At 47.8% G+C, this 26,482-nt stretch overlaps 1 protein-coding gene across 8 annotated transcripts; it reads right to left on the reverse strand.

The window, feature by feature from the left end:
• Window positions 1-224: 224 nt before the first annotated feature.
• TRIM54 (tripartite motif containing 54) lies at window positions 225-26,410 on the reverse strand. Of its 8 annotated transcripts, none has more exons than XM_054545284.1 (10): window positions 25,058-26,410; window positions 9,168-9,340; window positions 8,494-8,665; window positions 8,255-8,380; window positions 2,149-2,244; window positions 1,406-1,639; window positions 1,120-1,139; window positions 885-1,009; window positions 678-764; window positions 225-359 (listed from the first exon to the last, which is right to left on the reverse strand). In XM_054545284.1, exons 1-9 carry the CDS (start codon window positions 25,223-25,225, stop codon window positions 679-681), a joined length of 1,200 nt encoding a protein of 399 aa, XP_054401259.1. In that variant the 5' UTR covers window positions 25,226-26,410; the 3' UTR covers window positions 225-359; window position 678.
• Between the last annotated feature and the right edge of the window lie 72 nt (window positions 26,411-26,482).

Here is a 26,482-nt window from a genome sequence, read left to right on the forward strand (position 1 = left end):
GGTCCCCAAATCCCCAGGACCTCAGAGGTCCCGGCACCACCGCCCCGCCCTCGACCCTCTTCCCAGGGCACTGGGCTCACCAGTTCGCTCCTGGCATCACAGAGGTGCCCAATAGGGGTTCATTTGGCTTCCGCCCCCCAGACGGTCTCAGGTTCTGGGAAGGGCAGGATGGTGGGCGGGTCGCCTCCGAAGCCGAGGCTGCGGGATTGGGCAACGAAAGGAGATACGGGTCTGGGACGCTCGAGTTCTTTATTGAGATCCTCCCGGGGCCGGCGCCGATTTGGGTGATGCCGCGGTCTCTGCGCAGATCCTCCCCGACTCCAGCGCGGGCTCTCGAGCAGGGTCGGGTCGGCGCAGGCCTGTGCCCGGGAAAGAAGGCTCGGTGGGCGGGTGCTGCGAAGGCGCGAGGCAGCTCCAGCCCCACTCACTCCGTCCCCCGCCACGTGGGTTTCTCCTCTACTCAGCCTGCCTTGCCTGCCCTCCCAGCACCCCGGAGGAACAGCGGGTGAGGAGGAAACTGTACTTTTCCGCCCTAGGGGGCGCGCCTTTGTGGCTCTGGGGTTGGGTTGCATCGAGGAGTGGGGGCTCCACGCTACCCGCAAGGAGGACAATCACTGGGGGAGGGGACGCGAGCACACCAGCCGGGCCCCACCCAAAGCCCCTCAGGCCGCTCTCACCTTAAGGCCCATCCGGCCGCTCTTCCTCCTGCCCCGCGCTGCCCTCGTCTCCGTCCGGGGCCACCTCCTCTTCCTCCCCGGAAGCGCCTGAGCCCAAGGAAGGCCTGCTGAGGTGGAGTCCCTGCCTTTCCGGCCATCGTGCCCGCCGCACCCCCCACACAGAGGGTCCGAACCCCAGTCTCAGCGGCCCTCGGCCACCTCCCTCACCTGGCTGGAAGTCGATGGTCCGCAGCATTTCGGCCACGTGCTCCACGCTCACGGTGAATTGTTCCATGCTCTCATAGCCTGGCTCCGGCCGCCCTGCCAGCTCCACCTTCGACATGGCCCCGACCCTGCAGTGGCCACACGGACTCAGCTGGCAATGCCCCAGCACTCTCAAGCCCCACCCCAGCCAGTGGAGCAGTGCAGCCCCCTCCTTTCCCTTCCCGCTGTGCCTACTCACTTATTGATCAGCTCCTTGGCCTGCTGCAGATAAGAAAAGGAGGGTGAGAGTAAGTACTGGGCCAACCTGGGCAAAGTCCCATTTCTGATTCTCACCACAGTCCTGCGGGGTAGGTGGGAAGGCACATCCCAATTCATTAAGTAGAAAACGAACTCAGAGGGGGTGACTTGCCCAAGGTTGTAGGGGCAAGCAGGTGCAAGAGACAAGACTTGAACCCGGGTCTCCAGGTACCAAGGCCCCGACTCCAGCCACTGTGCAAGCACTGCCACCCTCCCCTAAGGCCCACCTGGAGGTAGAGCGCCATTTGTGGCTCTTCCATGGACTGGATGGCAGTCTCCACCAGCTTAGAGGAGGCCTCCAGGTGGTCGCCATACTGACGGATGAGGCCGCGGACGCGCTGCAGCTTCTCCTCTTGCTCCCGGGCCAGCGCCTGCAGCAGCTCACCCTTGCGCTCCTCCAGCACTGCGCACAGGCTCTCAAACCTCTGGTTTAACAACTGCTTCTGCCTCCGGCTATTGTCCTAAAAGATGGGAAGCAAGGATGAGGGAAGGCGTGGCTGAGACCCAGTGGCTGGGAAAGCACAGGGTACTCACAGAGAACCAATACTGTGACACTGTGAGTTAGTGGCTGAGCCAGAATCCAGCCCAGATCTTTTCCATAATAAAAACAATGCTTTAAAGTAGCTTCACTGAGTGCTGTCTATATCCCTAGCCCTGGTTTTTATTTGCGTTATTCCATTTAATTCTCAAAAAGAATCCATGAGGTAGCTGGTGTATCATTATCATCATCACTGTTTTACGAGGTTAAACAAAACCAAAGCACAGAGAAGTTAAATAACTGGATTACAGTTTTGTGGCAAAGATGGAATGCACACCCAGCGGCCTGGCAAAAGCACCTCCCACCACTCCCAGGACCCCAGAAACTTTCAGACCAGTTTGGCCAGAGGTCAGAGAGGAGCAGTTCTCTTGGGAGCCCGGGGTCCGCAGGCCAGCCAGTTGCTGTTCCTCCCTCCCTCCAGCCCAGGCTCACCTCGATGGTCTGGCACACCTCCTCCATCTGCGTGATCACTGCTTGCACACGGTCATTGCCTGCCACCAGCATCGCGATGCCATCGCTGAGCTCACTCTGATACACACACAGGTCAGCACTTAGAGCTGGGACCTGGCCTAGAGCTACACCCCTCACCCCAGCCAGGGTTGCCTACGACAGGGCTGGCCCCTCCACCTCACCCCGCATAAGGGCATCTACAGCAATCTAGAAGGCTTGAACCATCAAGAGGTATGGAAGCACATTCTAGTGATTCTGGAAGGAGGTGGAGAGAAGCCCTCCACCACTAAGTGGGGAAGGAACAGACAGTCTCCAAACATCCACCAGATACCAGACACTGGGCTAGATGCTTTATCTGTAGATTCATTTCTTGCATCAATTCTGAGAAAGTCTTCATGATTATCCATTTGCCTAATATTGCCTCTTCTCTATTCTCTTTATCCTCTCATTCTGGGAATCTGATTAGACCTGTTAGACCTTCTCACTCTCAGCCTTCTCATCTCCCAGAACTGCACATTCTATTTTTCTTTCAGTCCTCTCATACTGGTCACTAGTTCTGTTTTCAGACAAATCTATCATTTAATTCATTCATTGATTTTTAAAAAAATTTTTTTTGAGATGGAGTCTTGCTCTGTCACCCACGCTGGAGTGCAGTGGCGTGATCTCGGCTCACTGCAAGCTCTGCCTCCTGGGTTCACGCCATTCCCCCAGTAGCTGGGACTACAGGCGCCTGCCACCACGCCCGGCTAATTTTTTGTATTTTTAGTAGAGATGGGGTTTCACCGTGTTAGCCAGGATGGTCTCGACCTTGTGATCCGCCTGCCTCAGCCTCCCAAAGTGCTGGGATTACAGGCATAAGCCACCGCACCGGGCCAATTTTTTTTTTTTTAAGAGACAGTCTCACTCTGTCACTCAGGCTGGAGTGCAGTGGTATGATCATTGTTCACTGGATCCTCAAACTCCTGCACTCAGGTGATCCTCCTGCTTCAGCCTCCCTAGTAGCTGGGATTACAGGTACATGCCACCACTCCCAACTAATTAAAACAAAAAAATTTTTTAGTCCGGGCGCGGTGGCTCACGCCTGTAATCCCAGTACTTTGGGAGGCGGAAGCAGGCAGATCACGAGGTCAGGAGATCGAGACCATCCTGGCTAACACAGTGAAACCCTGTCTCTACTAAAAATACAAAAAATTAGCCGGGCGTGGTGGTGGGTGCCTGTAGTCCCAGCTACTCGGGAGGCTGAGGCAGGAGAATGGCGTGAACCCAGGAGGTGGAGCTTGCAGTGAGCCAAGATCACAACACTGCACTCCAGCCTGGGTGACAGAGCAAGACCTCCATCTCAAAAATATTTTTTTAGAGACGGAGGTCTTGCTCTGTCGCCCAGGCTGGTCTCAAACTCCAGGCCTTGTCTTCCTGCCTCAGCCTCCCTAGTCACTGGGTTTACAGGTTCCATCCACCATGCCCAGCCATCTGTTGAATGTCATATATATATATATGTGTATATATATATACGTGTGTATATATATATATACGTATATATCTACACATATATACATGTATATATATATATACATATATACACACACACACATATATTTGAGACAAGGTCTCACTCTGTTGCCCAGGCTGGAGTGCAGTGGCTCAATCTCAGCTCACTGCAGCCTCGACCTTCCAGGCTCAGGTGATCCTCCCACCTCAGCCTCCCAGGCAGCTGGGACTACAGGCGCATGCCACCACGTCCGGCTAATTTTTTGTATTTTTTTGTAGACGGGGTTTCAACATTTCCCCAGGTTGGTCTCCAACTCCTGGACTCAAGTGATCCTCCCACCTCAGCCTCCCAAAGTGTCGGGATTACTGGCGTGAGCCACCACACCCAGCTACATGGTTGGTTTTTGATATTCTGTTATTGTTTGGTTTTTAAAATTTTTCATCTTTTTTTAAAAAGCATTTGATTTATAGTGACTTCCAATTATTTAATAATTCCAATATCTCAGTTCCTTTTGTGGGGGGTCCTAAATCTGTAATTTTTCTTTCTGCTGACTTCACTCATGGATTACGTTTCTCTGTGCACCTTCAATTGTGATCTAATATTTTGTTGATATTAATTAATCTAGGGAATACCTACAGGGCTAAATTGTGCATATTTTCCTCTAGGCAGTATTTGCATTTGCCTCTGTTGAAAGCCAGGTGGCACAATTTACTGCTTTAGCTCCTAGGATCCTAGTTTAACCTACGGTCTCCGGAAACTTTTTTTTAGATGAGTCTCGCCCCGTCGCCCAGGCTGGAGTGCAATGATGTGATCTCAGCTCACTGCAACCTCCGCCTCCCGAGTTCAAGCGATTCTCCTGCCTCAGCCTCCCGAGTAGCTGGGATTACAGGGCCTGCAACCACGTCTGGCTAATTTTTTGTATCTTTAGTAGAGACGGGATTTCACCATGTTGGCCAGGTCTCGAACTCCTGACCTAGTGATCCGCCCGCCTCGGCCTCCCAAAGTGTTGAGATTACACGCAGTGAGCCACTGCGCCCAGCCGGGTCTCTGGAATCTTAGCTGCAGGTACCCCTCCTTTTAGGGGTTTGGAGGAATAGTCTGGTCTCTCTAGCTCAGTGACATTGCCAGCACTGGTCCTCTGCGAAGTGCTGCCTTTTCTGTGCTTGCCACTCAGGGTTCTGCTTTCAGCTCCGCCTTTTCTCTTGGCCCCTCCCCACCCCCACTGATTTCCTTTGCTTCTATGTACCAAGCAATATAATTTGAAAATTCTGTTTTACACAGAATCTAGTTGTGTGATAGTGAGAGGACCCTGCAAGTATCTCACCCACCATACTGAAGTCTCTGCTTTCATCCATTATTGAATTTTATCCTTATAGCTACTTTCACAAGTAGGCATTTTCACCCTTATTTTACACGAGGAAAGTGAGGGCCACAAAGGTCCAGTAACATACCTAAGTCACATACCAAGTCAAGCACAGAGCTAGGACTTTCACCCCAATCTGCTTGACTTTTATTTTATTTTATTTTCGAGACAGAGTTTCACTCTTTTTGCCCAGGCTGGAGTGCAATGGCAGCTCACTGTAACCTCTGCCTCTGGAGTTCAAGTGATTCTCCTGCCTCAGCCTCCCGAGTAGCTGGGATTACAGATGCCCGCCACCATGCCCAGCTAATTTTGTATTTTTAGTAGAGAAAGGGTTTCACCATGTTGGCCAGGCTGGTCTGGAACTCCTGACCTTAGGTGATGCATTCACCTTGGCCTCCCAAAGTGCTGGGATTACAGGCATGAGCCACCACGCCTGGCTTAATCTGCTTGATTTTATTTTTATTTATTTATTTTATTTTATTTATTATTATTATTATTTTTAGACGGTGTCCCGCTCTGTCGCCCAGGCTGGAGTGCAGTGGCGCGATCTCGGCTCACTGCAAGCTTTGCCTCCCAGGTAAAAAATCTGCCTCAGCCTCCCAAGTAGCTGGGACTACAGGTGCCTGCCACCACGCCCGGCTAATTTTTTTGTATTTTTAGTAGAGACGGGGTTTCACCGTGTTAGGCAGGATGGTCCCGATCTCCTGACCTCGTGATCCACCCACTTTGGCCTCCCAAAGTACTGGGATTACAGGCGTGAGCCACTGCACCTGGCCTATTTATTTACTTTTGGACGGAGTTTTGCTCTTGTTGCCCAGGCTGGAATGCAATAGCGCGATCTCAGCTCACTGCAACCTCTGCCTCCCGGGTTCAAGCAATTCTCCTGTCTCAGCCTCCCAAGTAGCTGGGATTACAGGCACATGCCACCACGCCTGGCTAGTTTTTGTATTTTTAGTAGAGACAGGGTTTCATCATATTGGTCAGGCTGGTCTCTAACTCCTGTAACTCCTGTAACTCACAGGTGATCTGCCTGCCTCGGCCTCTTAAAGTGCTATGATTACAGGTGTGACCACCGCGCCCGGCCTCTTGACTTTAAAACTAAGTGGAGTAATGCTTTGGGAGGCTGAGGTGTCAGGGGTGTTTGAACCAGAGCAACTCCATCTTGAATAGGGGCTGGGTAAAATGAGGCTGAGACCTACTGGGCTGCATTCCCAGATGGTTAAGGCGTTCTAAGTCATAGGATGAGATAGGAGGTCGGCACAAGATACAGGTCATACAGACCTTGCTGATAAAACAGGTTACAGTAAGGAAGCCGGCCAAAACCCACCAAAACCAAGATGCCAATGAGAGTGCCCTCTGGTGGTCCTCACTGCTACACTCCCATTAGCTCCATGACAGTTTACTAATGCCATGGCAATGTCAGGAAGTGACCGTATATGTTCTAAAAAGGGAAGGCATGAATAATCTACCTCTTGTTTAGCATATCATCAAGAAATAACCACAAAAATGGGCAACCAGGCTGGACCCGGTAGCTCACGCCTATAATCCCAGCACTTTGGGAGGCCAAGGAGGGTGGATCACCTGAGTTCAGGAGTTTGAGACCAGCCTGGCCAACATGGTGAAACCCTGTCTCTATTAAAAATACAAAAATTAGCCAGGCATGGTGGCGGGTGCCTGTAATCCCAGCTACTTGGGAGGCTGTGGCAGGAGAATTGCTTGAATCTGGGAGGCGGAGGTTGTAGTGAGCTGAGATCGCGCCATTGCATTCCAGCCTGGGTGACAAGAGCGAAACTCCATCTAAAATAAAAAAACGAGCAACCAGCAGCCCTGGGGCTTCTCTGTCTATGGAGTGGCCATTGTCTTATTCCTTTACTTTCCTAATAAACTTGCTTTCACTTTAGTCTATGGACTAGCCCTGAATTCTTTCTTGCACGAGATCCAATAACCCTGTCTTGGGGTCTGTGTCAAGACCTCTTTCCTTTAACAGAGGCAGGAGGATGGCTTGAGCCCAGGAATTCAAAACAAGCCTGGGCAACACAGTGAGCTCTTGTCTCTTTTTAATATTTTATGTTTGTTTTTGAGACAAGGTCTCACTCTATCACCCAGGCTGGAGTGCCGTGGTGCAATCATGGCTCACTGCAGCCTCAACCTCCCGGGCTCAAGTGATCCTCCCACCTTAGCCTCCCGAGTAGCTGGGACTATAGGCATGCCACCATGCCCAGCTAATTTTTTGTAGAGACAAGGGTCTCACTATGTTACACAGCTCAGGCTGGTCTCAAACTTCTGGACTCAAAAAATCCCCCTGCCTCGATCTTCTAAAGTATTAGTAGTAGTATCCTCCCAAAGGATTACAAGTCTGAGCCACTGTGCCCTGCCTGAGACCCTGTCTCTATATAAAAATAAAAAATTAGGTTTGGGTGCAGGGGCTCACGCCTGTAATCCCAGCATTTGGGAGGCCAAGGTGGGTGGATCACCTGAGGTCAGGAGTTCCAGATCAGCCTGGCCAACATGGTGAAGCCCCGTCTCTACTAAAAATACAAAAAATTAGCTGGACATGGTGGTAGGCGCCTATAATCCCAGCTACTCTGGAGGCTGAGGCAGGAGAATCACTTGAACCTGCGAGGCAGAGGTTACAGTGAGCCGAGATCGCGCCATTGCACTCCAACCTGGGCAACAAGAGCAAAACTCTGTCTCAAAAAAATAAATAAATAAATAAATAAAATTTAAAAATTAGCTGGTCATGGTGGCACGTGCCTGTAGTTCCAGCTACTTGGGAGATTGAGGTGGTAGGGATCATTTGAGCCCAGGAGTTCAAGGCTGCTGCAGTGAATCACAATCATACCAGTGCATTCCAGCCTGGGCGACAGAGATCCCCATATCTCTTAAAAAATAAATAAATGGAGCTGGGTGCAGTGGCTCACACCTGTAATTCCAGCATTCTGGAAGGCCAAGGTGGGCGGATCACATGAGGCCAGGGTCAAAAAAAAAAAAAAAATACATAAAAGCTGGGTGTGTTGGCACATGCCTGTAATCCCAGGTACTTGGAAGGCTGAGGCATAAGAACGGCTTGAACCCGGGAGGCTGAGGTTGCTGTGAGCCAAGACTGCACCACCGCACTCCAGCCTGGGCGACAGAGCAAGAATGCATCTCAAAATAGATAGATAGATAGATAGATAGATAGATAGATAGATAGATAGATAGATGATAGATAGATAGAGCTGAGTGTGGTGGCTCACATCTATAATCTTAGTGTTCGGGGAGGCTAAGATGGGAGGATCACTTGAGCTCGGGAGATCAAGGCTGCAGTAAGTTGTGTTTGTGCCACTGCACTCCAGCCTGGGCAACAGAGTGAGATCCTGTTTCTAAATAAATAAAGAAATAAGTAAACAAAAGATAAGTGGAGTAAGAGGCTAACATTGAGACCTTGTCTTAAGCCTGCATCTCTCACACATCTACTCCCTCCCCTGTTTGATACCTTCTGGCGTTTGTAAATGGTGGGCAGTGGAGCCACCTCACAGTCCTTGTGGGCACCAAAGACCTTGCAGAGAGAGCAGGTGGGCACCTCACAGCTCAGGCAGTAGATATTGATCTTCTCCTCTTCATGCTCCTCGCACATGAGGTGCTGCTCAGCCTTGGAGTGCAGTGGCCTAGGGAGGAGTGGGCAGGGGGAGGTGGACCTTAAGCATGAAGGGTCCTAGGAATACCTTCTCTTCAGCCTCCACCAACCGCCACCACCTTCTCCACCCCTGCAGCTAGTGCTGTGGCTGAACTGGTGAGTACTTCCACAGAGCTCTGAATTTGGGGAACAGAAGGAGCTAAGAGATAGAGGAGGCCTGGATCCGAGAATAGTCTGTATTACAGGGAGCAGGGAAGTCCCACAGGACAGGAAGTCTTGGAGGGTTGGCGAGGATCTTGCTGGTGGACTGCCAGCCTCTCCCAGGAGGAGAGGATAGGAGTGAAGTACTGGCTAGGGAATCAGACTGCCCTCTCTGGGAGGCCTGAGGCAAGTCCCTCTCCGGATCCAGTCCTATTGTCTCTAAACAGGACAGGCAGGTTGACCGTTTCAGTCTCTCCCTTTTGGCTCTGATGGGTTCCTTGGCTGTGTCCCAAGCCCTGACATTAGAGAGGCAAGAGACTCTGGCGGCTCACCTGGACGACTCCTGCTTGTAAATGTCGATAATGTTCTCCACTAGCAGGTTTCGCTGCAGGCCGTAGACACCATGTCTGTCCAGGACAACCTCATGCCTGCACGATGGGCAGCGGAAACGGCCTCCTGAAGACACAGTGGTGGAGCCCCGGGACTGCCACAGAGGATTCGAGGCCTGCAGGGACAGACGGCTTGAGAGAACAGGCACGGGGAGGCATGAAGGGACTCGGAGGAGGCAGGGGGAAAGGGCTTGGGGGCTAGGGAGTAGGAACTTGATAGAGGGGAAGATGTCAGCTCTTCTCTGTGGCTGGATCCACCTCTGAGAGCAGCGCACGGTGGACGGCCATGGAGACCCTGCTTCCCACCTTTGCCTCATTACTCAGCCCACCTCCTAGAGTGCCCCTGCATCCAGAGCCCAGCTTTGGTCAAGGCGTAGTCAGGGTGGGATCTCTCCAAAGGGGTCCAGCTTGGAGCCTTGGGGAGACATTGGCCTTGGTAATAAGGCCGAGGCAGGAAATGAACTCTGAGTGGTGCGACCAATGTCTTCCAGTCTGGGGCCCTCTTGGGCCACAGCTGGGGGAGATTCTCTGCAGTCCTGGGTAGAGGTACAAGCAGACACAAGTGCTCAACAATGGGGTTCACAAACTGTAACTAGCCAGGTTATTCTAGAAAATTGCTCCAGGAACTGGAAGTCAGGAGTCCTGGGTTCTTGTGCTGTCTCTGATGCCCTCCCACCGGCCTTTTTTTTTTTTTTGAGACAGGTTCTTTCTCTGATGCCCAGGCTAGAGTGCAGTGGTGGGATCACAGCTCACTGCGGCCTCGACCTCCTGGGCTCAAGCAATCCTCCCATCTCAGCCTTCTGAGTAGCTGGGACTACAGGTGTGTGCCACCATGCCCAGATAATTTTTTTTATTTTTAGTAGAGATGAAGTATCACTATGTTGCCCAGGCTGGTCTTAAACTCCTGACCTCAAGTGACCCTCCCACCTCGGCCTCCCAAATTGCTGGGATTATAGGCGTGAGCCACCATGCCCAACCTCTTAACTATATAAATTTAGGCAGATATTCAACCTCTGTAAAGCTGAGGATAAAATCAGATTATTCATTTATAGTGTGCCAGGTAGTTGCTAGACTCTGAGTTAAAGATACAAAGAAAATGCATCCTGTCCTAAGGACAAGCACCTGACAACTGCATCCAGCAGGATGGGTGTTGTGATAGGGGTAGGCTCAGAAGGAGGACTTAACAGACACCCATCACTTCCTCCAGCTTACATCTCTTGCCTAGAGAAGTTGCTCCATCCTATCCTAGAAGGGAGATCCCTGCCACAGATGATTGATTCAGAGCTAAGGAGGTGATCACCTGACCCAAGCAGAACCAATCAAATATTCTCTCCTAAGAATTTGGACTTGAGACTCAAGGACTTAGCTGGCTACGCCATGTGCTGCTTAGAAATTGAATAGACCTGTGGAATTGGGCTAAGAGCTGAAATCATGGCCACCCTGGAAAGTGTAAGGGGTCAGAAACTCTGAACAGAGAAGGCTGGTCTACAGAGAAAAGAGTCTATGTGTGGGGAGATGCAGACATGAAAGACCGGCAGACACCGCTTATTGTACCCTGACGTTCACCACCTTTTCTTCTTTAATAATAAGTGCCCTGAGTTTTAACAAGACACATGGTATAAAGGGCTGGGTGTGGTGGCTCATGCCTGTAATCCCAGCACTTTGGGAGGCTGAGGTGGGCAGATCACTTGAGCTCAGGAGTTTGAGACCAGCCTGGGCAACATAGCAATAACTCATCTCTACTAAAAATAAAAAAATTAGCTGGGCACGGTGGCGCACACCTGTAGTCCCAGCCACTCAGGAGGTTGAGGCAGGAGAATTGCTTGAAACCAGGAGACAGAGGCTGCAGTGAGCTGAGATAGTACCACTGCACTCCAGCCTGGGCAACAGAGGGAGACTCCATCTCAAAAAAACAAACAAAAAACCCCATGAATCTAAGCCTCCCTTTCAGCTGGGTGTGGCCAATTGGCTGTGCTCTGGGATGTAGATGCAAATGTTTTGTGTAATTTGTAGGAAATTGCACAAACCGTCTTTCATGGGAGTGGCATGCCCTGCTCCTCCCCTTTTCTCCTGCCTGCTGGCTGGAAAGAAGACGGGATGGCTCAAGTTGAAGCAGCCATCTTGAGCCATGAAGTGGCAGCCACATGTTGAGAATGGTAACGAGATGAAAGGAGGTCTCTGATGAGGCAGTCCTGCATTGTCCACCCATACTTTCTCTTGAGAATAAAGCAAATTTTTACCCTCTTTAAGCCACTGTTATTTTGGGGTTTCTGCCACTTATAACAGAACCTAATCCTAACTGGCTGGAAGATTATGCATTCCTAGAGAGTAATGGAGACAGTGGTCACCTATGAGCTAGCATAGTGAGATGCACTTCCTACAACTGGGATGCATGAAATTCTCCAAACCCTTACACCATACACAAACCAGAAGACAGTTTGGAAGGCCCCTTGCGTGTGTGCAGCAACACCCCATCATGCACAAAGTGCAGCCAAGTCAAGGGTCTTGTTTGATCCTTTGGTAGCAAGGGCTGTAGGCAAGGCAGGAAACATGGACCCACTGTGAAGTGAGCAGCTTATCTTGGGGAGAGTAACTGGTGTGTGCCATAAATACCACATCTTTCTTGGGATTTCTTGAGAATCATGTTAACCTTTAGCCCATCATAAACCTGGGGCAGATTAGTTTGAGATAATTCAAGGCATGTTTGTACATCTGCCTTCTCAGTAGCCAGAAATGTATGAATATTGTTGAGTTTAGTTTAGGGAATGTGTTAAAGTGTAGAATCACTTGCCTTTTGTTTGCTTAATACAATTACTTTTCAATATTTAGAACCCAAGTGAGGAAAGAGGTGTTGGGAGAACTCTAAGGCTGCAGTCTCCTGTCTTTCTTATCTTTGAGTTGCTGATGACAAAAATATAGAGATATTTGAATGGGAGGAAAGGGGACCTATATCCCACAGCAAAGACAAACTCTTGGGCAGCCGCTCTCCCCAGCCTTCATCCCTCACTGCACCCTTCCTCTTCCTGAGCCACAAAGGCAGGGATACTCATTACTTAACATTCAACAAATGTTTTAAGGCCAGGCGCGCTGGCTCATGCCCGTAATCCCAGCATTCTGGGAGGCCAAGGTGGGTGGATCATGAGGTCAAGAGTTCGAGACCAGCCTGGCCAACATGGTGAAATCCCATCTCTACTAAAAATACAAAAATTAGCTGGGTGCGGTGGCAGGTGCCTGTTATCCCAGATACTTGGGAGGCTGAGGCAAGAGAATTGCTTGAACCTGGGAGGTGGAGGCTGCAGTGCACCAAGATCATACCATTGCACTCCAGCCTGGGAGACAAGAGTGAAACTCTGTCTCAAAAAAAAAAAAAAATGTTTTGAGGGCTTATTATGTGTCAAGCATCGTGTCATGGGTTTTCCAGACATTGTTGTATTTATTCCTCAAGAACTTCTTGTAAAGATGGTTGAGGATCCCAGCTACTCGGGAGGCTGAGGCAGGAGAATCACTCGAACCCTGGAGTCGAACCCAGGAGGTGGAGGTTGCAATGAGCCAAGATTGTGCCATTGCACTCCAGCCTGGGCAACAGAGCAGGACTCTGTCTCAAAAAACAAACAAAAAAGATGGTCGAGGAGGCGAACAATCACCCCTAACTTAGACTACAAGAAATAGAATAATAATGGCTAACATCTACGAGCCAGGGTTTGCTCTAAGTCTTTCATTTGTATTAATTCACTTAATCCTCATATCAACCCTGAAGTAGGTAATACTTTTTTTTTTTTTTTTTTGAGATGGAGTCTTGCTCTGTCTCCCAGGCCGGAGTGCAGTGGTGCAATCTCAGCTCACTGCAACCTCCATCTCCCAGGTTCAAGCAATTCCCCTGCCTCAGCCTCCCGAGTAGCTGGGACTACAGGCGCCTGCCACTATGTCCCGCTAATTTTTTTGTATTTTAGTAGAGACAGGGTTTCACCATGTTGGCCAGATGGTCTCAATCTCCTGACCTCGTGATCCGCCCACCTCAGCCTCCCAAAGTGCTGGGATTACAGGCGTGAGCCACCGTGCCTGGCCCTGAAGTAGGTAATACTCTTAGCCCCATTTCAAGGATGAGGAAATTGTGTACCAGTGAAATTAAATAAATTGTACACGGTCATGAGCTAATAGGTGGCAAAGCCAGTACTGGAACTTAGGCACTCTGACTCCAGAGCCTGTCCTAATAATCATTGTGTTCCATTGTCAGGCACAATAAAACTTAGGCCAGGCTGTGCACGGTGGCTCATGCCTGTAATCCCAACACTTTGGGAGGTCAAGGCAGCAGGATGGCTTGAGTGCAGGAGATCAAGACCAGCCTGGGCAGTACAGTGAAATCCTGTCTCTACAAAAAGAAGAAAAAGTAAGGTGGCTCATGCCTTTAGTCCTAGGTATTTGGGAGGCTGAGGTGGGAGGATCACTTGAGCCAGGAAGTCAAGGCTGCAGTGAGCTGTGATCATGCCACTGCACTACAGCGTGGGTGACAGAGTGAGACCTGTCTCAAAAACAAAACAAACAAACAAAAAACCCTTAGAGCTAATATTCGTTTCTCTGAGTCTCAGGCAGAGGCAGTTTTTTTCCTGTTGTTGTTGTTGTTGTTTTTGAGACAGAGTCTCACTCTGTCGTCAGGCTCAAGTGCAGTGGCAGGATCTTGGCTCACTGCCACCTCCACCTCCTGGGTTCAAGCGATTCTCCTGCCTCAGCCTCCTGAGTAGTTGGGAGTACAGGCACGTGCCACCATGCCCGGCTAATTTTTTGCATTTTTAGTAGAGACGGGGTTTCCCCATGTTGGCCAGGCTGGTCTTGAACTCCTGATCTCAGGTGATCCGCCTGCCTTGGCCTCCCAAAGTGCTGGGATTACAGGTGTGAGCCACCACACCTGGCCGTTTTTTGTTTTTGTTTTTGTTTTTTAAGTAAAAAAAGTAAAAGGGTAATGAAGGAACAAACCTCAAACCTTCACAGAGGAAAGAAACTACAGCCTGAAAATCAATGATGCAACTGTGGACTAAAGCTATTTAAGCAAAGATCAACAAAAGATGACTCATCAAATTAAAACCCTGTGTGCCATGGAGCTCTATAAGGGCCCTGCTTTCAACCAGAATGACCTGTTTGTCTGTGAAATGGAGAGGAAATAGCTCAAATCTCAGGGGAGGCCTCCTCCCATGGACCTGTGTGGGCCTCTATGGTAGATAAGTCACCAGATTCTGCGTGAAAAATATTCCAAGACAACACAACCAAATTGAGACACTCAACTACCTATTAATTCAGGTCATACCCTTCTATTCACCAAAGAAGGCACAGAACTAAAGAGAGATTGCAAAACCAATGACAACATCCAACCAGGCAGCTTATATTTAAGAGGACAGTGAAAGAAAGCCAAGATAAACACAGTGGGTTGAGTCAGGAATTCACCTTCAGCTCCAGATAAAAGTACCCTGATAAAAGGGGAGTGATAAGCAGACAGAATCCAACAAAAGATGCAAACCAGATAATATAAAAAGAAAAGAAAAAAGAAGCTTGACAAACAAGGGACAGATACTCCAAGAATCAATGCCATTTCGATATACCATTTTAAAAGAAAAAACAAATACAAAGAGATATAAGTGATCAAAACTGGAGAAAAAAAGAGAGCTGGCAGAATTAAGGAAAGAAATCAAGTAAATATCAACACAGAAAAAAAATCCACATTTGACAGGAGAATGGATGATGCTGATAAAAGTCACATAGATTGCAATAGAAATTATCAGCTAAAAGTAACCAGGTCTGCAGTCTGTAACATGGATAAACCTTGAAGACATTATGCTAAGCAAAATAAGCCAGACACAAAAGGACAAATATTGTATGATTCCTCTTAAATGAGGTACCTGGCATAGGATGGATAGTGGTTGCCAGTTGCTGGAAGGAGGGGGAGTAGGGAGGTATTGTTTAAGGGGTGTGGGGTTTCAGTTTGGGGTGGTGATAAAGTTCTGGAGATGGATAGTGGTGACAGTTTCACAACAATGTAAATGTATGTAATGCCACTGAACTGTACATTTAAAAGGTTAAGATGGTACATTTCACGTTATGTGCATTTTACAAAAATTAAAAAAAAATTTTGGAGACAAGATCTCTCTCTCTGTCGTCTCAACTTCCTGGGATCGAGGGATCCTCTCACCTCAGCCTCCCGAGTAGCTGGGACTGCAGGTGTGCCACCATGCCCAGCTAATTTTTAAAAAAAGTTTCTGCAGAGATAGGGTCTTGCTAGTTGCCCAGGCTGATGTCAAACTCCTGACCTCAAGCGATCCTCCTACCTCAGCCTCCCAAAGTGCTGGAATTTCAGGGGTGAGCCCCCATGCCAGGCTTACAATTTTTAGAAAGAAAAAAGTAATCAGGACTTGGGCTATCTTGGCCAATGTCTTCCTTCAAACTCCCCACAGCCAGAACTGACTTCAGGACTTGACCTGAGGGAGGCACACTAACACTACCTCTTCAACACCCTCCCATCTGCCAAAGCAATTTCTTTAGCAGCTCATGTCATTGGTTAGTCATTGCATTTATTCTGGAGCCCAGAAGGCTAAGAGGCATCAGTACTCAGGCAGTCCAACCCAAGTCCTTTGAAGAGTTCCTTTCTTGGGAGAGAGAAATCGGGAGTGTGTGAGCTCAGGGTGCAGGGCGGTGGGGAGAGGCTGCACCTCTGCTTTCCTACCGTCTTGCTCAGGGCTTGTGCCGCTCCCTGCTGCCGACACCACAGTCCCGTATTTTGCGTGTAGCCTTTCATCCCCCAGTCCCAGAGTCCCCTCCTGATTCACAAGTCCAATTCCTCCTGCCAGATCTCTGTCGGGCCTGGCTGGCTTTCCTCTTAACCTCCAGGGCAGCCCTTCCCTTCTGTGATTGCTTCAGCAATGCTACCCCCCAGCCAAATCCTAACCCCACTTCCTTTGCTAGTCTTTCTGGCTAATATTTACATACATGTGCTTTTTGGCATTAAGACTACATTTGACTTGTAATAAAATAGTAAAGTTTATCCTTCAGACTTTCCAGGGCCTCTGGCTCATATTGCTTAGAGGCCCTCATTGTGTTTCCCAAAATATGGTATAATACTGATGACAAGCATGAAGATTGGAGGTGGTATGGGGATGGATGTTCAAGATTTTTTATGTGTTAATTCTAATGCATTTTAGGAAAAAAACAGTCCACAAAACTGACAATTTTTCATGGATTTCATTGTATAGAATAAGGATAAAGTAAATATTTAAGGTTTAAAAGTCATTTTTTGTTTGTTTGTTTTTGTTTTGAGACAGGGTTTCACTCCTGTAGCCCAGGCTAGAATGCAGTGGCACGATCTCGGTTCACTGCAACCTCTGCTTTCCCGGGCTCAAGTGATTCTCCAGCCTCAGCCTCCCGAGTAGCTGGGACTATAGGCATTCACCACCATGCCCGGCTAATTTCTTTATATTTTAGTAGAGACAGGGTTTCACCATGTTGGCCAGGGTGGTCTCAAACTCCTGAACTCAAGTGATCTACCTACCTTGGCCTCCCAAAGTTCTGGGGATTATAAGTGTGAGCCAGTGCGCCCAGCCTAAAAGTGAGTGTTTTAAAATAGAACTATTAAATTATAGTACAGGTGGTACACAGCTATGGCAAAAATCAGGAAGGTGAAATAAGAATGAAATTTGCTAACCATTTCCTGACTTTCCCTACCAAAATTTGTCTGACTTGTGTTCCAAACCTTTTGTAAATGTTGAGTGGCTACTTTGAGAAAGTCTTCTATACTGGCTATATGGGTCAAATTGTTGCCCCTTATAGGTAACATCTCTGGTTTTTAACAGAAGCATTTAATGGAGCACAATATAGGGGAAGCAGCACAAAACCACAGCAGTTTTAGCAGCCCGTGACTTTGTCACCAACGGAAATCACAGCTGTTTTCATATCGCATTACAGTTGTTGCTAAAATTTCAAAAAATAATGTATGCTTATCATTACTTCTTTATTTATTTATTTATTTTTAGACAGAGTCTTGCTCTGTCACCCAGGCTAGAATGCAGTGGCACAATCTTGGCTCACTGCAACTTCCACCTCCTGGGTTCAAGCAATTCTCTTGCCTCAGCTAGGCGCGCGCCACCACACCTGGCTAATTTTTTGTATTTTTAGTAGATACGGGGTTTCACCGTGTTAGCCAGGATGGTCTCCATCTCCTGACCTCGTGATCTGCCCGCCTCTCCCTCCCATAGTGCTGGGATTACAGGCGTGAGCCACTGGGCCCGGCTGCTTATCACTACTTCTAAATTACAGCAGTTCAGACTCACTGCTAGACCTCATTCTTTAATGAGTTAGTTAAGAAGCACATGTATTACTCCATCAAATGTGCTTTAAATATTTTTGGTGATTATATTCCAGTGTTTCCAAAGCTTTCTTCATTATTGTCCCCTCTGGGAACCTTTTTAATTAAAAAAAATTTTTTTAAGAGATAGTGTCTCTTAAAAAGATAGCACGGTGGCTCACACCTGTAATTCTAGAAATTTGGAAGGCCGAAGTGGGCGGATCACTTGAGGTCAGGAGTTTGAGACCAGCCTGTCTCTACTAAAAATACAAAAATTAGCCGGGCATGGTAGCTTGTACCTGTAATCCCAGCTACTCGGGAAGCTGAGGCATGAGAATCACTTGAACCTGGGAGGTGGAGGTTGCAGTGAGCCGAAATCAAGCCACCGCACTCCAGCCTGGGCTACTGAGCGAGACTCTGTCTCAAAAAAAAAAAAAAGAGAGAGAGAGATAGTGTCTCACTATGTTGCTCAGGCTGGCCTCAAACTCCTAGGCTCAAGCGATCCTCCTGCTTCAGCCTCCTTAGTACCTGAGACTGTAGGTGTGTGCCACTGCTCAGGATCCTTTTTAGACATTTCCCCCAATAGTTCCCATTCCCCTCATTAAATATTAACATCATAGATGTATCTGTTTATGTACCACATGCTTATCTATCCTTTACACATAAAAAGAGTAAAATGTGGCCATGTGCGGTGGCTCACGCCTGTAATCCCAGCACTCTGGGAGGCCGAGGCAGGCAGATCACCTGAGGTCGGGAGTTTGGAGACCAGCCTGACCAACATGGAGAAACCCTGTCTCTACTAAAAATACAAAATTAGCCAAGTGTGGTGGCACGTGTCTGTAATCCCAGCGACTTGGGAGGCTGAGGCAGGAGAATTGCTTGAACCTGGGAGGCAGAGGTTGTGGTGAGCTGAGAGCACGCCATTGCACTCCAGCCTGGACAACAAGAGCCCCCTTCCAAGAATTCATTTTTTCCCCTTGAGAGCAATATCACTCCCATTGAGCATACATGCTGTATTCTAATGCCATCAGTTTCCTTCATAACCATATGTATTATACTGCATGCATTTAAAAATATTGTTATTAGAAAGGATCCACAGGTTTCACACACTGACAAATCAGTCCACGGCACACACAAAAAAATTACTCCCTACTCTGATTATAAGTCCCTCAATTTTCTCATCACAAATAAGGATTTTATACTCTAAGGGATACATGACAACTTCTTTAATACATCTTCATAGCTGACAGTCTCTACATTAGGCTAAAGATCTTTCAGCTGACTAATATCCAGTTAGAAAAATCCTATCTTCTGCTTCTGTTTATCTTTCCATTTCAAGACTAAGAGATAACTGATTGGTTCTATTATACACATAAATGTCTTGTTCTTTCCTTAAATCTTACATTTATGCAAGGAAGCCAGCCCCATAAAGTAAAATTTCATGTGCCAATGATGTGATGTGTAGAGGAAATTCCATCACTCTAGGAAACATAACAGAACACCTAGATTTATGTCCTTAGTCTGTTCCTTTGTTTGTGTGACTGTGACCTGTTTCCTGTGTTCTCTTCTGTAAAACGGAGATAACATCCATTCGATCTAACTCAAATGGAATCATGTTTGTGAATGTATTCTGTAAATTATAAGGCACTGCACAAACACAGAGGACTGTTAACAATCCTAATCTAGACCTTAAAAAGAAATGACCACACAGAACCACAGGGTATGAAATGACTGTTCTTTCTCCACTGTGAAGGATAAGATGGAATGGAACAAATAAATGGAATTTAATTCTAGGCTATGTTCAAGGCTGTTGTGTGGAATATATGCCATGAGCTCTCTCTCTTTTAGGCTTTATGGTGCCTTCTATTTCCTTTGTAATGTTGCATAGCATCTAATAGAAATGCCATCTAGAAAGATGCTCTGTAAATGCAGCTGGTCTAGCAAATCCATACTTATGTCAGAATGTTTTCCCTCTTCCCTGGCTATCCAGAGAGGTGCTCATTTGGGATACAGGCTCTGGATGCAATGGGGCTTTTTGGAGGCTATTTCCCTCAACCTGAAGGCCTGGCCAATGATGAATGATGGACCATGCAAGTTCTGTGAGCCAGACACTCAGAATACGCTGGAAAAACCTTGGGAAAACAGTGGGCAGAAGACCAGACATTTGGAGAAAAGCCGAAGAGCCTGAGAAGAATCCAGGTTTTGGTAAAAGGTGAGCTGCAGGTATAAGAGGGACTGTAAACGGAGGGCTAGCAGAAATGGGCGGCAGAAACTAGGGAAGAGCTTGGCCCAAGGGGCTGGTAAACCAAGCCCTACTGCTTGAAGGGAGGAGTGATAAGCAGAAGAGTGGGCCAAATTAGGACACTGGTCACAGAATGGAAAGCCCTCAAAAAATGGAAATCCACAAAAATATTTTTCGACTTTGTGAAACCAAATTGTTAGAATTGCAAGAGATGTTAAAGGTCAGTTTAAGGCCAGGTGCAGTGGCTCACGCCTATAACCCCAGAGCTTTTGGAGGCTGAACTGAGAGGATCGCTTGAGGCCAGGAGTTTGAGACCAGCCTGGGCAACATAGTAAGACTTTGTCTCTACAAAAACATTTTTTTTTAATTAGCTGGGTGTGGTGGTGCATGCCTGTAATCCTAGCTACTCAAGATGCTGAGGCAGGAGGACTGTTTGAGCCCAGGAGTTCAAGGTTACAGTGGACTATGATTGTGCCACTGCACTCCAGCCTGGGTGACAGAGTGAGACCCTGTCTCTGGGGAAAAAAAAAAAAAAAATCAGTTTAAAACACCCTTTTCGGTCAGGAACAGTGGCTCATGCCTGCAATCCTGGCACTTTGGGAGGCTGAGGTGGGAGGATCCCTTGAGTCCAGGAGTTGGAGAACAACCTGGGTAACAGAGAGAGACCCTTGTCTCTACAAAAAATTACAAAAAAATTGGCCAGGCATAGTGGTGCACGCCTGTGGTCCCAGCTCCTCAGGAGGCTGAGGTGGGAGGGATGGCTAGAGCCTGAGAAGTCAAGGCTGCAGTGAGCCATTATCACGCCACTGCACTTAACCTGGGCGATAGAATGAGACCCTGTCTCAAAAATAAAGAAAGAAAGAAAACACCCTTTTCATTTATAGTGATGTAAACAGGCTTGAAGTGGTGAAATAGCCTGATATGCACTGTGTGGCAAATTAACAAAGAAACTCGTCAGAGGAGAATCCAGGAGTGCTAAGCCTCAGGCTAGGTTTTCGTTCTCACTAAATCAAGATCTTCCCTACAGAAGTAAGAGCCCTAACCCTGCTACAAATTTAATGCAATTCACAAAATTTTAGTGAACCAATTTTGCATCAGGGAGACCTGCCCAAAGTTGGACTGAAGAAGTCCTGGTGCCTTCAGAATGGGTAGAAGTGGTTGAGGAGGCAGGCTGGGTAGGATCTTCTCTGGCAGGCCTGTACCTGACGACACCTGGTCCTAACAACTAAAGGATAAAGAAATGGAATTTGGGTGGCGCAAAACAAAAGTCATCTCTCTCAGACTGCCCCTTGTTAGAGAAGGAGGCTCCTTTCTTGACAATCCCCCCTCTGCAAGTCCCTCTGTAGACAGACCTCCTCCAGAAAAGCTGTTCCAGAACAACCTTCTTACAAGGCCTTTTGGTCGTCTGTTAAATTACAACAGGTTGCAGGCTCAAAAACAAGTGCCCACAGTGAAGTGGAGGCAGGTATAAAAATAAAGTGAAGGCTTGCTTTAAAGCCGTTTAGGAGTGAATAGAATTTACAAATACAGAAACACATGGGAAGATGTTTGTGTCAAATTCCCACACCAACAGCTTTCCTTTAGTGGAAGTTCTTGGTAGCTGAGTGGGTGCAAGTGTGGGGAAAGAAGGAGGAAGAAATTAGAGGGGGTTAATGTGGTGTCTTGGTGTTTCATTCTGTTTCAATTCAGAGAGAAAGAGTTGTTACAGCTCTAAAAAGAATTATATTCAGATGGCCACTATGTAAAAATGTTTGCGGACATGGGCTTGAATGTAATATGCAAAAATTGCTGGGCTTGGTGGTGTGCACTCCAGAGGCTGAGGCAGGAAGATAACTTGAGCCCAGGAGTTCAAGATCAGCCTGGGTAACATAATATGACACCATCTCAAAAAAAAAAAAAAAGTGATATGCAAAAATAAAAATAACTGTGTTGGGGAGGTAAGATTATGGATGATTTCCTCCCAACCCCTTAATACTGTTCAACTAACAGTATTTTCTTTTTTGTAGAGATGAGGTCTCACTATGTTGCCCAGGCTGGTCTCGAATTCCTGGGCTCAAGTGATCCTCCTGTCTCAGCCTCCCAAAGTGTTGGGATTACAGGCGTGAGCCACCTCATGTAGCCAGTATTTTTAAATAAATTGTTTTCAAATTTTGCTTCCTGGCTGTCTAGTTAACTTGGTCTTATAAAATTGCAATTCCCAAAAACTCTTGTTTGTTGTCCATCACAGCAGTTTTTAGGACAACAAAACACGGGAAACCATCTAAATGTTTTAGAGGATAGATTATTTAAATAGACTGTGGTCCAGTCATAACAATGAAAACTACACAGCTATTTAAAAACGAAGACATAAATCTGAATGGTGGATATGGAACAATCACCCACAGCGAGTAAGTGAACAAAGGCAGGTGGGGGGCGATGGGTCTCACCTGAGAACACATATACGTGCAAACGTGCTGATTTGTGGAAATTTTCTGGAAGTATTCCCAAGAAAGTTGGTAATAGTTACTTCCGTCTGGTGAAGACAGCTGAGGGTCTGAGGTGAATAGCAGATTTGCTCTTCATGATATGAACTCCTATACTGCTTGAAAACAGTATGTTTACATGTTACAAATTCTAAATTATATACTGGTATCACTTTGATAACCGTTAACTTTCTAGGCAACGCTCTAAGGGTATTCTTCCTAAGTGGTTTGAAGATAGAGGAAAAGTCCTATTTTTTCCAAAAGTCCTATTCTTGCCCCATACTTAGAAAACAGACAATCTGATTATGCCTACAGTTGTCAAAATGTGGAGGCAATGTGCGAAAAAACTAAATATGCTCATCTTTCAGAGGGAGATCTACTGAGATATATTGAGATATACAGATATAAGTGCAGCTGAAGAACTGGGTCAGCCTCCCACCAGGCCCTCCCAAATAAGCAGCAAGGGATGAGCTGTTCACTCTTCCTCCTTGGAGGGCCCAGGGGTGCTTTCCACCTCAAAAGATACACCACTCCAGATCCACAGAGCCATCCCAAAGCCCTGGGTATCATGTTATCTCCAAATATTCTGTACAGGGTTTGCCCCAAGCCATTCCAAGGTCTCTCTGAGCCCAGATCAGTATTCTAGAGCTTTCTGGAACTGAAACAGTATGCTTGGATAGAGAGAGTTGACTTAAATAAGCAGGTCACTTAAACATATTCTAGCCTCCATGTATGGGGCCTATTCCTCTGCCAGATGACAGAGGGACCCAGGAATGCACTTGGACATTCTGACCACTTTTCTACAGGACACGTCACCTGAGCTTTCAAAACTTCTCTTTGCTTTCACACATTTCAAGTTCCAGTGAGAGGATGTTTCACTGTAAGTTCATGAGAAAGGATGGCAAAATCTTTCCGCCATTCCCTCCTAGGCATCTCAGCCTGAAGGATGTTCAGAGTTACTTAGACCAAGGAAAAACCAAGATGGTGGGCAAAGCATTGCCTCTCATGTAGGACTTCACGCCCAGGATGAGGAGGCATAGCATTTGGTCTAGGCCCCCCGAGAGGGAAAATCTACTGGCTCTGAGATACTCTGGAGCTGAGTAATGGCAGGTTTGGACACATAAAAAATAGGAGAGGGAATGGGCCTCAATGGGAAGATGGCAGGAGAGACCACAGAGTACTGGTCTTCAGTGAAGGTGGCACAGAGCAGACACACAAGGGGTGGGTCACAGGGTACATCGTGGGATGGCCTGACCTAGCCAGCCCATTCCTTTCCCAAACAAGCTGCCCCAAGGAACTTAAAAGAGAAGTATTTTCTTGGTTAGGTTAAAAATCACTTGTGTTTAACACATTTCCTCATCATTTCTGACACAGATGAAGAATACTTGTTTGGGATGTTCCATGTCACTGACACACATACTAAACCAGCCAGCTCTGGTCTATTCAGGGTTTGTTTTTGTTTTTGTTTTTTTGAGACGGAGTCTTGCTCTGTCGCCCAGGTCAGAGTGCAGTGGCATGATCTCGACTCAAGGCAACCTCCACCTCCCGGGTTCGAGTGATTCTCCTGCCTCAGCCTCCTGAGAAGCTGGGACTACAGGCGCCTGCAACCACGCCTGGCTAATTTTTGTATTTTTGGTCCAGATGGGGTTGTACCATATTGGCCAGGCTGGTCTTGAACTCCTGACCTCATGATCCGCTGGCCTCGGCCTCCCAAAGTGTTGGGATTACAGGCGTGAGCCACCGTGCCCGGCCATATTCAGGGCTTTTACTTAATCGGTAAGAGAGTGTGTGTGTGTGTGTGTGTGTGTGTGTGTGTGTGTGTGTGTGTGTGTGTGTGTGTGTGTGTGTGTGTGTGTGTGTGTGTGTGTGTGTGTGTGTGTGTGTGTGTGTGTGTGTGTGTGTGTGTGTGTGTGTGTGTGTGTGTGTGTGTGTGTGTGTGTGTCTTTGCCCCTCACTCTCCCTGACCTCTGTTCCATTTCATAGCCTACTAGAACCTCCCCAGTAGCACAGGAAAAGAAAAAAAAAGCCCACTTATAGTCCATTCTGATATATGCTGCTTTTATTTCTAAACCAGTGGCTATAATGGTATCTGTGAATTTGATTAGCTCTGCTTGGCCCATGACCACAAATAAACCAAAACTGGCTAGACTTCTGAGAAGTAAATTTCTTTGCCTTCTCTCTGCTTGTCAAGTGACCTCAATAGCTTTTAACCAGTAGGCCTCTTTACTGAACAATCTGGAGGGTAACAGGTATGAACTCAAGTTGGGGAGAGTTTCCAGTCTCCTGCCCACTATGTCTAACTCTGTCACCCACAATGGATGCCTTGAACTTTCCTTAAATACAAATAGTTTTACTGCCATTATGGAGCTTTCTCACAGGATTGGGTTTTGTTTGTTTGTTTTTTAATGTTTCATTATCTCATTAATCTTTTCTCCATATTTTTCACAATGCTCTCAAAGTCTGAAACTCCAAATTGGAATGCAGAGTCTGGCACAGGTTCTTATAAAGCCCAGTGTAGGATCCCCTCCCTCCCAGTTTCCACAGGGTCTCCTTTCCTTGGTAGATCCCAGCACTCCAGCTGCCGTCTATGCACAGGCTGTACCTGCCAGCCTGCAGGGCAGCTGCTGACTCATGCTTGCTCTGGGATTTGCTTGGACCCCAGCCCTTCTGCTCTCCAGCCACAACAGCCACCACCCACCTCAGAGAGCACTCTATCCACCACCTTCTGGGGTCTCAGCTCTGACCTGATCAGTCCCCCACAGGTCTGCATTACTTTACCTGGCCCTGCCCCGTCCCTGGCGCCCACCTGGAAGACGTCGTTGGCACACTTGCGGCACAGGTTGTGTTGGCAGGGCAGGATCACCACTGGTTTGGAGAACATCTCCAGGCAGATGGGGCAGATGAGCTGCTTCTCCAGGTTGTCCATGCTGTGTGCATCCCCTAGCAGCGGCTTGAAACCCACTGTGAAGTTCATCCCCTCGGTGGTCGTGCCTGCCCTAGCCTGGGCCCTGCTCCTGGCTTCACTCACTGCCTGTAGACCCTTCCTCGCTTAGATGGCCTGTGGATTACCTTCTGTGGCTCACTCTTGAAATAGCTCTGCTATCTCTCCTGTCCCTTTAACAACCTGTCTTGTCCCAGATAGCAGTCTTCGGACACTTCTCTGTCTCTACTTTCTGCTCTGCACCCTCGCCAGGCTCACGTAGTTTTAGCTATCCCTCTCTCCCTGTAAAATTCTCCTTTTGTTTCCCAAATGACTCTCTCTTGTTCACTCTGTGGGTAGCACCGTTTGTCCCTTACTCCCCAGAGAGGAGATTAATTTTACTGTGGAGGTGGGGAGACAAGGGGCATCTGCATGACATTCCGATTCCCAATTTAGCTCATGTAAGGCGAGCCACAGCTGTCACGGAGTGAGTGACCCTGACTCACTCAGGAATGGGTGACTCCCTTGAGCAAGGGCAGGGGTGAGCGCCACTGCTTACCGTGAAAGGTGGGCCAGCAAAGGTGCTGCCCTCTCACTCTGAAGGCTCCTCTCAGCCCGGGACCCCTGCTCTGGCTTGGGCCCTTCTTCCAGGACAGTGACACAGAATCTAAATCTGCCTGTGTGAGAGGCACCCATACATAGCTCAGGGTGGGAGGAAAGATCTTGCCAGACTTAGAGTCAGTAGCAGTTGCCTCCTCCACAGGCTCAGCCAGTGACCCTGGTCCTCCTCCTCAAGACTGTGATTCAGAACAGCAGCTTCAGAGACTACATCAAGCCTCTTGTCCAACACCTCTGGCTCATTTTTGTTCTTGCCTGGCCTTTTCTTATATCACCCTAGGAAAAGAAGCTCAAGAGGCTAGAAATGACTGTTGTGCCAAGGCCTGGACCTACCTATGAGCATGCCCCTGAGGAAATGTGGGATTCTGGTCTGTGAACACATCCCTGGAGCCACTCCAAGGACTCAAATTTGTTAGGAAATTGGGAGAAGGTGAGCTGGGCAGAAAGGACCCGAATGCCAGGGACCTATTTTGGGCACCCAGGGAATCAATCTCTAGGGAAATTTTAGAGCACTGACAAAGTCATAATCATAAGGCTCCGGGAAGCCTCTGCCCCAGCTCCACAGTTGTCCAGGACTCCTACTCTCCAAGCCAGGCTTGCCCCACTTGTGAGCACTGGTCTTCTTTTTCTCCTACAGGTCTTTTTCTCCACTTGATCTTAGCCAAAAGGCCAAGAAGCAATTTCCTTAGGCCT

The sequence above is a fragment of the Pongo abelii genome, chromosome 12 (assembly GCF_028885655.2).
Source record: "Pongo abelii isolate AG06213 chromosome 12, NHGRI_mPonAbe1-v2.0_pri, whole genome shotgun sequence".
Taxonomy (NCBI): Eukaryota; Metazoa; Chordata; class Mammalia; order Primates; family Hominidae; genus Pongo; species Pongo abelii.

Excerpts from the sequence above, each read along its gene's own strand:
- TRIM54 (XM_024241867.2), bottom strand. The coding sequence starts at position 25,225 with ATGAACTTCACAGTGGGTTTCAAGCCGCTGCTAGGGGATGCACACAGC. Across the intron at positions 9,341-25,057 it reads GTGCCAACGACGTCTTCCAG|GCCTCGAATCCTCTGTGGCA; the intron begins GTGGGCGCCAGG and ends CTGTCCCTGCAG. Across the intron at positions 8,381-8,493 it reads CCATTTACAAACGCCAGAAG|AAACAGGATCTCACTCTGTT; the intron begins GTATCAAACAGG and ends TTATTTATTTAG.